The sequence below is a fragment of the Aedes albopictus genome, chromosome 2 (assembly GCF_035046485.1).
Source record: "Aedes albopictus strain Foshan chromosome 2, AalbF5, whole genome shotgun sequence".
NCBI lineage: Eukaryota > Metazoa > Arthropoda > Insecta > Diptera > Culicidae > Aedes > Aedes albopictus.
In genome coordinates this window covers 179,700,235-179,715,867 of record NC_085137.1, presented here as the reverse complement: position 1 = coordinate 179,715,867, position 15,633 = coordinate 179,700,235, and the positions used below count along the sequence as shown (strand labels likewise).

The 15,633-nt window shown below is 38.5% G+C and overlaps 1 protein-coding gene across 1 annotated transcript in view; it reads left to right on the top strand.

Annotated features, from left to right (window-relative positions):
* LOC109622823 (uncharacterized) overlaps positions 1 to 15,633 on the top strand; it is a 99,487-nt gene that overhangs the window by 78,858 nt on the left and 4,996 nt on the right. The window contains exon 2 of the mRNA XM_029858727.2: positions 854 to 1,057. Coding sequence (XP_029714587.2) covers positions 854 to 1,057 — 204 coding nt within the window. The remainder of the gene's footprint in view (positions 1 to 853; positions 1,058 to 15,633) is intronic.

Here is a 15,633-nt window from a genome sequence, read left to right as displayed (position 1 = left end):
TCACGCGCTCGCGAACCCAAAAAGAGAGAACGGTTCACGATTTCCCGGATCGACGAACCAACACAAAACAAATGTCGAACGAGCAGAATCGCAGTTGGTTCGCCAGAAGGATCACAATGTAGAACACTTGGTTTGTTACCATTTTTTGTACACTTAAAGGTAATTAGTTGGGTGTTTTTCGATTATACTGATCAGGTACCATTCCAATAAATGATACATACGAAAAAGTTTACCAACATTTGATTTCATTACGGAAATATCGGCCGCGAACCTCTAAAATAAAAAAGCATCGCGCTTGTAAAAGATGCGATGCACTCGTTGGCGTTCGTGTCGTACGATCGTGAGCCACAGACGTACGAACACCATCGCACAGCAAAGGTTTGCGATGCGATGGCATTTTTTTGTAGCGCGTAAGCACACGTTCGCGATCAATTTCCACCACTGGTGCTCGGTCGTCTGATCCGACCCCTCACCTTCCCTAAATAGCTGCTGACATCCAACAGATTGTCAACCAAAGTGGCAAATTTGAATCTTCCTTTGTCATGCTGCTTCTTCCATCGCGATCGGATTCCTCGGACGGAAACGACATCGTCTGGGACGTTGTGTTTGCCTCTAAAATTGCTTCCCCTTTTTATTGTTGCATGCTTCTTGAAATGGCTTGCTACCGTCTGATTCCGTAGCAGGAATAGATCACCCACCGTCACATAATAAATACCATCCGTTAGTCCCTCCGTATAAATTGAATTCAATCTAATTAAGTTTAGAATTTTCAGTAGCCCACCCTCCTGCCAGAACACCATAACGGAACTAATTTTGTAATCTCTCATTTCTCTTCATTGTTATCTCGTTGCAGCCGATGCCCTGAGATGCTGGCGGTGTTCGTCGGACGCTTCCACCGCTGCCTTCTGCGATGACCCATTCTCGCAGGACATCATCACCGAGCAGCAGCGCCGCTGGAGTTTCGTGGACTGCAGCTACCCGCCCGGAGCGGGATCGTATCCCTTCAACCAGCAGCAATCGCAGACGCGGGCCGTCTGCAAGAAGATGAAGCAAATCAGTGAGTATTCGATAGTGCACCGTACAAATTATTACTTCAATCGATTTTTCAATTGAAGAATTGAGCGTTTCTGGAATCATATCACGATTCCGAACTACAATGACTATGGCGTCAGAGTGACCAACCTCATTATGGCGTCACAGTTTTGGAAAGAAAAAAGTAATCATTTTCTGATTTTATAAAGTTTGTCGAAATTCTTATTTTTCTCGCAAAAGCGCATTTTTGAACGATTTTTCGATGGGCTACAGGTTCTACACTAGACGTGTGCGCCGAAGCAGTTTTCGCCGGCGGCGGCGGTTACAGTAATTTGAAGCAGTGGCGGCGGCGCCACGCCGTATGTCCTATTCGGCGGCGGCGGCGTAGTCGGCTTGACCTTATTGTTTTATTGTTTTAAGGTGAGGTACTACATCCAGTCAAAATGTCAATACAGAATTATTTGTTTCCTATACCTTAAGTACAATTTTCATCTATATTGTAACAGAGGCTTAAACTATCCTCATAAAAATTAAGCTATACATTTTAGAGATGAGGACGTTTACTAGGAAATTTATAAAGGATTCCCCAAGATAGAAATTCACAGCATCTCACGTGTCTTCAAAGGATAATATTTTCTAAAACACATTTTAGACCAGTGTTGAAGTTTTTGTTGGAATTCTGTTAGGGTTCTTTTCAGGAATTCATCCAGGGATTCTTTTAGGTGTTTTTTCAGTATGTTCTTCAGAAAATACTCAATAGATTCTTCAGGAAGTTCGTCAAAGGGGCTTCCTAGAAGATCCTCAGATATTCCTCCACGTGTAAGATTGTAAACTTCTCTAGATAATCATAGAATTCTTCCTTCAGGGATTCTTTCAGATTTTTTTGGGTGACCCTTGAAAAATCCCTTCAAAGATTATTTCAGGAAATCTTTTAGATCACTTCAGGATTTTTTAAATTTTTATCCTCCAGGAATATCTCAAGAAATTATTCTTGGAATTACTGCACAAGCGCACAGCATTATCCAGTTGTTCAGGAATTGCTTTAGAGATTCCTCGAAAAAAAATATTTTCAAAGTTTCTCTTGGCGATTCCTTCAAGAATACTTCACAAGTTCCTCTAGGGAAAATGTATTAGAAAATTTCATCCACTAATACCATTCTAACATTGTGCAAGAAATTCTTTCAATAATCCAGAAGTATCTCCAGGAGTTCTTCTAGGGTATGCTCCAAATCATCCTTCAAAAATTCATTTGGAGGTTTATACAAGAATTCGTCTTGTACCTTTGTCTGCAATTTCCTTCAAGGATTCCTTCAGAAACATCTTCATGATTTAATTCAGAAATTCCACAAGGATGTCCTTAAGAAATACCAACAGAGATTTTCATAGAAACTTCTCCAAGATTTTCTACCCAAAATTTTCCAAAACCTTCTCATAAAATTCTTCTACAAGTTCCTCCAATGCCATCTCAGGAGTTTTTTTCCTCTGTTATTGAAATTAAGCCACTGTGTCCAATTAACTGAACTTTTGTGGCGAATCTCAGGAGTTCCTCCAGATATTCTCCAGGAACTTCTGCAAGAGTTCCTGTAACGATGGTTTCTGAATTGTTTCAATGAAATCAAATCTAAACCGGGATTTTATTTAAAATTTCTATAGAAATTCCTTCAGGTAAATCTCGAAGAATAACTTCAACATATTTTATGTAATTTCATAAAATACTTCTGTAAATATCTGTGGATACATATTAAAGATTTTCCGGACGAGTCTCAAGGGATTCCTGGAGAATCCGTGGCAGAATTTCCGAAGCAATTGCTGAAAATTCTGAATTCTGAAAGTTCTGAACATAAAAAAAAAATCAATGAAAAAATGTTTGAGGTAATCTCGTACCGACATTCATGAAAAATTAATCTACTCCTTAAACTACTGAAGGAGTCTTAAGTGATATTTCTGAAAGAATTCCTTCGTAAGTTTTAGCTGGAATCCATGAAGGAATTTCTGAAAAAAATACTCGGAGAAATTATTGAATAAATTATCTATCAAATTCCTGAAGAAATCTCGGGAGATATTCTTGAAAGAATCCCTGCAGGATTATGTGAAAGAATCCCAGGGAATTTTGTGAAATAATTGTAGAAAGAGTTGCTAAATAAATTTCTGGAAACTCTCTCTCAGAAACCCTTGGTAGAATTCCTACAAGGATTTATTGACACATTTAAAAAAAAATCCAAGAGAAATCTCTGAAAGAACCTTGGGATTGAGTATCCATGGAGCAATTCCTGAAACAATTCTGGACTCTTCATTTTCTAAAAATAAAACGCTGAATCCATAGATGGTAATCTGACAGATTCTCCAGAAACAAATCTGGAATAATCTATGGAGGAGTTTCTTAAGCATGGATTTTTTTCTAGAAGAATTCTTGGTACAATATCTGGAGGGTCCTCTATAGGAACTGCTGAAAATTTCATGGAATTTATGCATCCAAGATCCAAGAATGTCATTCGTAAATTGCCATGAAAATTTTCCAAGAGATAAACAAATAATATATAGGAGAATGTGATTGTGGACCTAATGAGAATACCGCCAAGAAAGTTTAACTTTTTTTTACATAATATATCGAAAATTAGAAATGTTCTTCAAATCGGTTTTTGAGCAGCATTTTTTTTTTGAAAATTTCAAGTTTTGTGCTTATAAGCATATCTATTGACCATGCGTCTCCATCATTAAAAAAGCCGTTTATTTTGTTTATTATTTATTTTATTTTATTTATATACAGCCATAGGCTACTGGGTGAACTTCAGTTAGTAAAAAATACCAGCGATTTCACCTGCTGCAGAGTTATAATTCTCCACGAATTCCTTCAGAAGTTCATTCGGAAATTCTCCATAAATCCCTTCTGATTTTCCTACGGAAGTTTCTTCTCAGATTCCTGCTAGAGTTCTTTCTGAGATTTATTCAGGAGCTCCTTCTGGAATTCCTCCAGGAGTGCCTTCAGAGATTGATCTAAGAGTTCTTACTAAGATTTCTTCAAGTGTTCCTTCGAGGAGTACCTATTGAGATTACTCCAATAGTTTCTTCTGGTGTCCTCCAGTAATTAAATCTGTGAATCCTTAGGAAGTTTTTTCTTGGATGCGTCAAGATATTACTTTACGGATTTTCTTTTTTGAGAATTCCTCCAGCAGTTTCTTCTCGAAATTCTTCAAAAGTTTCCTCTGAAGTCTTCTTGGATTTTTCGAAGAGTTTCATTGGAGTTTGCTTCTTTTCAAAGATCCTAGATTTCTCCTGTTATTCCTTCCGGGATTCTTCTAGGATGCTTTAAGGATTTTTTTTCTGTGATTTCTCAAGAAGATCCTTCTGAGATGTCTTCAAGAGTTCTTTCTTGAATCGACCTAGGAGATGTTTTTTTTTGATTCCGCCAAGAGCTTCTTGCATTTTTTCATTCATTTAAAAATAAATATAGTTACTAATTAAAATTAAATTAATTAATTAAAAAATATTAAAAATATTAGTTATTAGGAAAAAAAAAATAAAAAATTTAGTCATTGTGGTCCAACATTGTGAAAATCATAAAAAACTAATATTTTGACCATTATTCCGTATTTGTGTTTACTTTTTTTTCGCGATATTTTTTCTAAAATCTAGGAATAGTCTTTGCTATTGTAAAAAAATATGGCAAGGTCTGCTGGTTCAAAAGTTATGACCAGGTATCAAATTTTTCCCTCACTTACGCGAGTAACGATCTATCACACAGCGATATTATCCGGATAAAGCAGCCTGTGATATTTTCCTTGCACCCATAGACGATTCAAAAGGCTCTCATTGAGTTTCCATTGCGTGATAAAAGTAAGCTCTCTCCAACTAGCGCTCTCAGCAAATCGTTTGCTCTCGCAGGAGAAAATGGTTGCTCAGTCTGCACCAATCCACGTTTTCACCCGGTTGACGTCTGAGCGGTGCCGTGTTATCCAGATGGCCATGGAAATAAGTCCTCTTTTTGTAAACACCGTACCACTACACGTCAAATAATTGATTTCGTGTATCAGTGGAGACGTTATGTGACTCGCAGACGGAGTGAAACACTGGATGCTTTGTTGTTTATCCGTGAGTTGTGCATGGAGAGGAAGAGAAATATCGTGAGTGCTGGGAGTGAGAGACTTTTGTTTTTCATCCCATGCAGTGAAAAATCATGATCGCGGAGGTGGATAAATCCGTGGAATTTGATCACGTGAGTGAAAAATTGGATGCCTGGTTATAACGGTTTGGAAATTTTTAAAAAATGAGAAATGTAGTTTTTTGACCCCTTTCTTTTCAAAATGGCTTTATTTTTATAATTATTTAAACTATTTCTACCGAATTTGAGCAATATTGGAGCACTTTTATTTTCGTGCTCATTTTGTTCTCATGGAATGGCTATTATATTGTAATCAATTTCTACAATTTTCAAGTTCCTATATAATTAGTGGATCCAACGGCATTTTTGAGCTGGGTTCAAAGCAATAGCCGATTCCATTTTAACAAATTCAGTTAAAAAAAAAACTTTGGAAAACAATTAAGGGCTTGCATTTTAGCTAATAGTTTTAAAATAAAAAAAAAATCTTTTCTTTTATTTCGACACAATTTGCTGAAATCCATTATCAATATGCTGATAAATCCCACACCGGTCAAATTCACTGAATTTCGCAATCCTATATAATTTGCAGAACTTTAATGAAAATTTCTGTATTTTTTGTTGTGAAAGGATAGCTGAAATATCAACTCAGCAAAATTCAACAAAAATTTGCAAAAAAAAAAAATGGAACATCATAGCAAAAATTGTGGCAGCGGTGCATTACTGAGCGCCTTGAGCATATCTGAAGTCTGTAATGATGACCACATTTTTTATAATTTTCACCGAGTTTGGATTTATTTAAAAACTAAAGAAATTCAGTAGAATGGGATTATTCTTAAAAAAGTATTGATGACTTCCGTTTCACGAAATTGGCGGATTGGCATTTCATGTCAATTTAAATTTACCGTGTATTTGATAGCATCAGATGGAGCGTACTATCCACCGTATTAACCACCGCTATGAATATAATATGTGCATAGTACATACTCCTGGGAGATCCATGTAGACATTCCATCAGTGGATCACTCCAGGAATCCACACCCGGAGATATCCATCCCATTAGGGGATTCTTCCTGGAAAACCTTCCGGGGATTCCTAAAGAAATTTATTTAAAAAAAAATAAACTTCTGGATATTCACCCATAAATTCCCTGGGGGTTTCTCAATAAACTCTGTTTATTATTCCATGAATATCATTTCCAGATTCCTCCAGGAGTTCATGCTGAGGATACTTCCACGAAAAGGTTTTGTGGATTGCTCTGTCCTTGAGAAGTTTTGTCAAGGTTTCCTGCCGTAGTTTAGTCTGGGATTCCTTCGAGAATTCCGTTATGATGATTTCTCTAGGGATTCAATCCTAAGGCGCACCCTGGATTACCTGGAGGATAAAAATCATGGGGATTTCAGCGAACAAATATTGGGGAATTTACATAATAAACTATTGAACCATTTCCTGAAAGAAATCCTGGAAGATTTACAGAAGAAACTTCCAGAACGTTCTTTCGGAAAATTTTCAGGATGAAATCCTGGAGACTATCCAGACGTAATTCTTGGAGATTTCCAAGAAGAACCCATTGGAGAGTTCTCAGAAGGAGCTTCTGGGTTATTTAAAGAAGAAGGCACATCTGAGAGATTTTCAGAAGGCACTTCTAGAATATTTCCAAAAAGGTCTCAAAGAGGGCTTCTAGAAGGAACTCCTGCAAATTTTTCAGAGTGTATTTCTAGACGATTTTCAGAAAGAAGTCCTGGAGGATTTTCAGAAGAAACCTCTGAAGAGTTTTCAGAATAAGCTTCTGCAGGATCACTTGAAGGAATTCTTGGAGAAATCCTTGTTGAAAACCATGTAGAAATTCCAAGGTAGGTCTGGATGGAATCTAGCACAAGTCAGAATAAAGTAATGGACGAATTCCATAAGTAATCTTAAAAAAAAAATCCCGTAGGAACTTCTAATGAAAACCTCGGAGGAACTTTTTGAAAAAAAAACATCTGAGTTAATCTTTTAAGCAATACATGAATAATTGCAAAATTCAGAAAAATCATCACTGGCAGAATGTTTGTTTTCTTAACTAGTGCAATTACTGGAGAAGTTTCGGACTGAGTTTTAGCAGAAACAATTTTAAGACAAAATCCTTAATGCACCAACAATCTAGAGATCTGAAAAAGAATCCTAGAAGTAGAAGAGACTAAAGAATAATTAGATAAGATTATTAAAGATTCAGTAGATATTCGAATGGCTAAATTTACTCAGAAGTTTCTTTTTAGAAACTTCCAGGAGATTTTGGGGTAAATTATTCAAATTATTAATTAAAGAATTCTGAAAATGTAGGAATAATCAAAGAAATTCCAGAATGAATTTCTGGTGGAATCACTAAATGCAATGAAAAAATACGGGAAATAGTATTTTAGTGGTAATTAGGGACTGTCCATAAACCACGTGGTCATTTTTTTGGGACTTTTCAACCCCACCCCCCCCCCCCCCCGTTTGGTCATTACTCCATACCATTTTTTTTTATTTGTCCATACAAAATGGTCATTGGCCGAACCCCCCCCCCCCCCCCCCTCATGACCACGTGGTTTATGGACAGCCCCTTACACAAATATCCTGCAAGCAACAACGAAATAATGACATAATTCTTAAAATTAATTATTCTGTTAGGAAAAAATGCTTCAAAATTTCATTTTATTTTGGGTATGTTTGAAAATGTCTCTAGGTCCCGGTAAATTTGGAATCTCACCTTACATGGTTCTCATGATAGACCCTTAACCAAACGTAGATAATCGCGAAATGTAATTAAACCATAATCTACTTGTTGTGATTCGCACCTTTAGTTTGACAGCGCCTATATAACAGTGCTCATCGTTCCGTGCCATATCGAAGCGAAAACCAATTAACTAATGATGCCATTATCAGCTCCACGAGCCGAATGGTCATCCAATGGAAAACAAAAAACGAAGCGTGAAAGGATACTCGCTCGATAGCGTGGAATTGGAACCAGCCAGTGCATGGAGCTCAGTTCGGTTCATTACATTATGGGGACATTTGGTGAAGGATATTGGAACGGAATGGGCTGTGGCTGTCACCGAGCTCGTTTTATTAACTGTTTTTGTGAGGGGAAATTCATTTGTTCAAGCGTGTGTGACATGTATAATGAAATAATGTAATTAACAAAAAGTATTACTTGAGTACACAAAAATCCAACTGGACGTTCTTGATTTCCACCAGGGAAAGGTTGCGTTGTCAAACGTGTCAATTTCGAAACTGCCGCTACCACTAGCCATTCAATCATTCCGAACAGTTTCGTGTCAATCAACGATAACCGCGCTTATATGTGGTACCAAGTCTTGACCACCTCCGGACAGCCACATTATTCAATGTGCTGAAAAAAAATCGCAATCAATGCTCACCAATAATGTGCACCACTAGACGCAACTTCCGCACATTACCATGCCACCCGGATTACATCTAGGGGGATTAGGGGCATAATGGACACCCGGGGCGAAATGGACACCCCTGTTTTTGCCGAAACCGTTGACTTTTATGTAAAACTGTTAATGCATAAGTGTAAAGGAACAAGACATTGTTCTATTTTTCAAAAGTACAATTTATATTCCTTTAAAATAACCAAAACATCATTGAAATTGAAGTATGTTTTTCATATGGTGGATTTCTTATAATTTCGAAGCAGCAGAAAATAAGGTATTACGAGTGTTTGAGGGTGCCCACCATAAAAACAAGTGAATTATGAGCTTAACTACATGTATACACAGATTTAGCAATGGATGAAGTATTATATTTTTGATCGAAACTTACTCAAAATAGCAATTTCAATGTAAATAGTAGTCGATTCGGGGCGAAATGAACACTGGCAATTATGAATGGATGTACGCGCGTTGCATACTGTTAGGCGTTTTAGAGAGTTGGGAAAAATTCAATCCGATTATTTTAGCCTAAATTTTATTTAATTAACTTTGATGGTATGTAAACTCGTCTAAGATGGAGTATTATATCTGTGGTATTGATCTCCGTAGCCAAATTACTTAACTGGTCGATATTATCAAAGATACAGCATAAAATATGCAGGGGTGTCCATTATGCCCCGATGGGTGTCCATTTCGCCCCGTACCATTCCTGCCAGCCCTGAAAAACACACCATTTACAATTCACTATTTGTTCACAATAATGACATTCTACCTGCTGCAAATTATTGAAATACGTAGCAAACAAGTTAAAGTTGTAAGCCAACTGTTGATATGTTAAGTTTTTGTCTGTTATACAGGCCTAACATACTCATTTGCTTAGGGTGTCCATTATGCCCCTAACCCCCCTACCTACTACTGAATTAGCTGGAGTGGTGGCAGTAGCCAGTGGTGGTGGTTGGTGGATGTGTTCGGTCAGGTTGCCAATTATAGCTATGCCATATTTACTACGATCGGTGGTAGGTATGTGGACGGGTCCATTCTCGACCTGTCAGCTACAGTTTCCCGAATGGCAGCAGAATGGTACTTCCGCCAGAATGCGCCGTATACTCAGCATCGTTACGCGCGTGCCTCACTACGCGCGTTCATTATTGTTTGTAACGGGTGTGTGAGTGGGTCTTGATAATCGCAATTGCTCTTTGTGAATGCAAATTTAATTTCTGCAATTAGATTCACTTTGCTAGATGTAATTATGAGCTGGTGATTTTCTTTCGGGGAATTCCGGAATGATTTTTGCGGTTACTGATGAACCTTTTGATTTTCTCTCGTTCAAAAATTTCTCAGCTTACATTCAGGTTGATTAAAAAAAAACTAGATTATCAGTGCTATTTATTGCTAGCCACGCAAGTTCATAACCATCGAATTCAATCCCGATGCAGAACCGTCGACAGACACTGATATTATAAGTTATTAGAAACGCCAATTCATTCGAAAGTTGTATAAGGATGAACGATAATCAAGTATAAAAAAAAATCAATGCATGGCAGTCAAAGTTAGCCCTTAGAATAATTTCTGTGGAGGTGTCAAAGATAGGGCCCATATAGCCGAGGCGGTAAACGCACGGGTATTCAGCATGACCATGCTGAGGGTGATGGGTTCGATTCCCGGTCGGTCCAGGATCTTTTCGTAAAGGAAATTTCCTTGACTTCCTTGGGCATAGAGTATTTTCGTGCCTGCCACACGATATACACATGCAAAATGGTCATTGGCAGAGGAAGCTCTCAGTTAAAAACTGTGGAAGTGCTCATAGAACACTAAGCTGAGAAGCAGGCTTTGTCCCAGTGAGGACGTTACGCCAAGAAGAGAGAGAGTGTCCAAGATATTTACCAAGAGAGCTACAGGCCAAGTTCCGGCAGGAACGTAGAACCGCCTACAAACATCTAATTAAATCCTTTAAGGAACCCCCCTTTGACCCGCATTGATTATTCCTCAAACTCTACCGTAGTCATGCACGTAACTAGAGACTCCTTGTCACCCCAGTTCTAATGTTGTGCTCGCTTGTCTATTACAGCCAGCACACACAACTCTGGAGCGGGAGGGCCAAATGCGCTCTGGATACGCCGAGGACTGAAACCTCCTTAAACCCCCCGAAAACCCTCAAAACAGCTTCAAACGTCTTGAAACTCCTTGTAACCTCCCGTAATCTTTACAGAAGTCCCCTGAAACTTCTCGAAACTTATTTGAACACCCTCAAATGCCTTGAAACCTTTTGGAAAACCCCTTTGAGACTACCGTATACTTTTTTAAGTTCTAAGCCCCCTAAAATTAATAAAACTCCCCAAACCAATTGAAGTATCTAAAAAAGCCTTGATATGTCATGACACACCTTGAACTCTCCAGAAAACAACTTTCTATCTTTGTAGGCCTCCTTTCAACTTTACCGGAACCTCCCGAACCCTCTGATACCTTCTTAAATATCTCAAAACGCCTTGACGCGACCAAACACTCCATCAAACTTTCTAGAAGACCCCTCTTAAACCCCCGTAAACTGCCTTTGTTTAAACTTTACTGAAACCCACTAAAGCCCCATGAAATCTCCTCGAACCGTCTTGAAATGCGTTTCAAAGTTTCTAAACCTCTCATGAAATCAACCTGAAACACCCGCAGACTTCTCTTAAACTGTACTGAGGCTCCATGAATTACCCTGAAGTTCCCTGAAACCTCTCGAACACCTTGAAACGGTTTGTTAAACCTTGAAATGCATTGAAATACCTTTGAAAATCCCACTGAGACTCCTATAGACTTCCTTAAACTCTACTCTACTGAACCATCTTGAACGCCTCACAAGACACCTCTGATATCTTCATAGACTACTCATAAAATCTACCAAAGTACCCTGATACACCCTTGATACCCACTGAAACATGTCGAAGCGCCTCAAAACTCTCTGAATCGCCCCAAGTTTTACTGAGGACCCTTCACCCTCCTAGCGTGTTAGGGTTTTCGAACCAGGATGACGTAGCACAGTGGTCCAGATTGGAAAATACCTGGAAAAAATTGCCAAATCATAGTAGTCTGCTAGTTTTAGCCTATATGAATGTATTGGAACATGATTGGAACATGGAGCCTCGTAGCCGTGCGGTTAGGGTCACCAAGCTTATAATCGCACCATGCTATGGGGTGAGGGTTCGATTCCCGCTTCGGGCGTTGAAACTTTTCGTGAGAATAGTTTCTTCCCCGTTTCCACTGGTGCATGCTCCGTTGTCTAATGTTAAGTTTAAAACAGTCTGTACAGCCGAAAGCTGAAGACGTTGTCCGTGTCTTTTTTTTAGCGCTCAATTTCATTTTCTTTCGATTTCTTAGAACAGAATTCGAACAAAATTGATGTTTTTCATACAATTTTACTATACGCATATCATCATGGCGCTATTGTTTTGGCAGCTCTTGGCAGTTGCATTTGTCTTTAACCGATTCTGCATACATAAACGCGCATTTGAACGGAATCTCCTCGCGGGGAGTAGCGGGGAGCAATTTGAAAGACACTTTGAAGTCGAACTGTAAGAATTTCTCATACTATTGACATGTAATGCCAATTTTGAAGCCAAAAGTGTTATTTCGATCTCTTGCTCCATTGAAGATGTCTGATGTACATAAAAACTTACAAATAAACTTTTGGAAGCAATTGTATTACTTATATCAATAGACTTTTGTAATGTTTAAACTTGTTTGTGTTCTTTATTAAAAATTTAGCACTTTTTCCATCAGCAGCTATTCAGTGCTGTAACAAGATACAAAATCAATATTTTCAAAATTTTTAAATACCAGTTAGTGCTCCTGGTATTATGGATGAATGCTTAATATACTGTATCCCAAATAAGACATGTTCACAAATTGAGTTTCTGCCAGCTTTTCTCAAAATTGGGCCTCTGTGCGTAGTGCACGTTCAGCGCGTCTGTCTGGGTAATATCGAGCCAAATATCTACTCTTAGGGTTGAATCACTCAGTAATCTTCTAAAAACACCTTCACACCTCTCGGTAAACTCGCTGTTTGCTTACCTTAAACTCAACTAAGGCCTAGACTAGGGCCCACTGCATTCCCCTCGCTCGAATCACATTGAAACCTCTTATTAGATCCTCTGACACTCCCTTAGACCTCCCTTAAACTCCAATGAGGTCCTCTGAAGTCCCCTGAATTCTCTCAAAACGTGTTGAAAACCATCAGAAAAACATCATAAGGTTCACGTAGACTTCCTTCTTTCTCAACTGGGGACCGCTGAATGCCCCCGGAATTCCCTGGAACTTTTCTAAACGCCTTAAACGCATTGAAACTCATCTGAAAACTCTCCAGAGACTACTGTACACTCCCTTCGAACTCTACTGATGCTCTCTGGAACTCATGAAACCCCATGAAAACCTCCAAAATTCATTGAAATGCCCTGAAGCTTGATACTTACTGAAAGCGTGGTGGGAACCCCTGACCTATGGCAAAGTCAATGGAACAGGGGTTGTCAACACACTTTTCACAGGGTCGTTTGCAATGCGGTTCTCCCGGACAATCTTCCCGTTAATACTCGGTGGCAAGGCGGACAATGCAATTACAAAATGGCGGAAACAAGATTTTCTTTTACATATACTAATTTTGCAACATTCAGTAAGAGTTTAGCAGACCATACATAGAAATTTATTAAAAAAAAAATTCTTAACGTGCAATGATTTTCAACTTTTATTGGGGTATCACAATGTTCAGAGCTCACCGGTGCGGCCGATTGATGCGATGGTCAACATGCTGGATCCTCGTGGCTGCAATCTCCTTCAACGGCTTCGATCTTCTTCTTCTCTTCTTCTTTCTCCTTCTTATTTCTTCTTTTTCTTCCTTCTATTCCCACAACTGGGAACCACTTCACTGACGGTTTGGCCTGTGTAGCGATGGCCACAGTTCCGAGGCCGGGGAGTGGTACTGATTTTTTCGCGCAGTGCTCAATGTCACGCGAGCGTGCACCTATTGTGAGTTGGACAGACAGTTTTTCCTTAACATCACCCAACACATGCTGTCCACTCGACCACTTTTAATTTCTTTCACTGCAGTTATTGTCTTCACCACTTGCTCGCTTGACTTTTCGTACGTTGAATGGCCTATGCAATATTAACGCGACTAGAACTAACGTTTCAAAATTAGGTGCTTTTTCTAATCGTTCGTGGTGATTATCGCATAGACCCGTACTATAGATTTAACTTTTTTAAGGCGTTTAAATATTTGGTGATGTTTTTACTGTTACCGTTTACACATTTTAGTCCGTAAGTTTTAACGTGTAATTTTTGTATCGATTTAAGGGTTTGATTTAAAAACCATACACTAACTTACGTGGTACTACTACGGTTAGTTATAATGACGTACTAAACCGTGAACCGTCACTGTCTTCACTCCTCCGGACTTAGCACAAAATTAGAGACCGACCCTATTTTGCCCATTCCATTTATAGGCTCCATGAGGTTGCAACAATTCACGGTCATGGTCATGAGAGCCGTTGAGAGAGGTAGAAACCATGGAGATGACGACGAACGACGAACGAAGATACGACGATGAACGAACGAAAACTTACACACTAACAGGGATTGGTTGATGACCTATACTACTTTACACTCCGACAAAACTGGCCTTTACAATTTAAAATTCCCTACACTTGTCCCCGTAATTTAGGTATAAATAAATTTTAATTAATTTGAATATAGGAAAATAAATATGAAAAGAAACTCTATAATAATTATGAAAAATAATTAAAAAAAGTAAAAAAAAGCATCGAATCTATATATATAAAAATGAGTTTGGAGTTCCTTTGAGGCAACAAAACTCAAGAACGGATCAACCAATCAGCATGACTCTTGCACGGTTCGGTTCGTATTCATTATGGCTGTGTTTATATGTACAAAAAGTTACGAAAATCAACTAGAAAAGTAAGAAAATTAATAAATAACTGATTTTTCATGAGCTGGGAAGGAAATCAACACGATCGAAATGAAACCGATCTAGAGTGCCATGCTGTAATGACCCTAACAATTGTCAAACCACCACAACCTGGCAAGACAAAGTTTGCCGGGACAGCTAGTATAAAAATAAAAAAGGGTAAATAAATTATCAAAAAAATGAATAAATAAATAAGGAGTTAAATATATAAATAATTAGAAATAAATAAATAAATAAATAATCGTCACTCAAACATTAATTAAAGCGGAGACAGACATTTATTTTGCATTTAGACATTTACTTTCAATAAAACAATAAAACAAAAATGACAATAATTTTGGGCTAAACCTCTAACTGGCCTTCCCACCGATTATTCTTATTGTGACCCAAAGTGAACGAACACAAGCTATCTAAAACATCTCAAAATACCTCAAAACGGCTTGATAAAAACCCGGCACTTCGGTGAACCCTACAGATGTAAAAACATCTTGAATCGCCTTGAAATGCCTTGAAACCTTTTAGTAAACCCCCTAAGACTCCCTTATGCCTCCTTCAAACTCTAATGAAGCTCCCTAACGTCTTGAACCCTCTAGAAACTCCCTACACCCTTTGACACATCTCAATAACATTGAAATACCATGAAACGCCTTGAGCTCTTTCGAAAACTCCCTACGACCCCCGTAAGTTTCCCTTAAACTCAATCGGAACCCTCCGAAACTCCCTGATATCTTCTGAAATCTTACGAAAAGCATCGAACGACCTAACACGCCTTTAATCCTTTCATATGACCTTTCAGAAACTTTTGTAAGCTGCCTTTAAACTCTACTCTAAACCATTGAAGCCCCCCGAAAACTCTCGAACTGGCTAGAAATGTTTTGAATCCCTTTAGAAGATCATTTTGAAATACTCGTAGCCTTATCTTAAGCTCTGCTTAAGAGGAACCTCCTAGAAATTTCTTAAACTATTTAAGTCCTCTTGAAACGATTTGGAACTCCTGAGAAACCCCCCGTAATATTTCGTTAAACTCTATTGAGGACCCCTAAACCCTCTGATGTGCTCTGAAACATCCTAAAACATCGATGCGATTTGAAACGCTTTGAAACGCCTTGAACCCCATCAGAAACATTTCT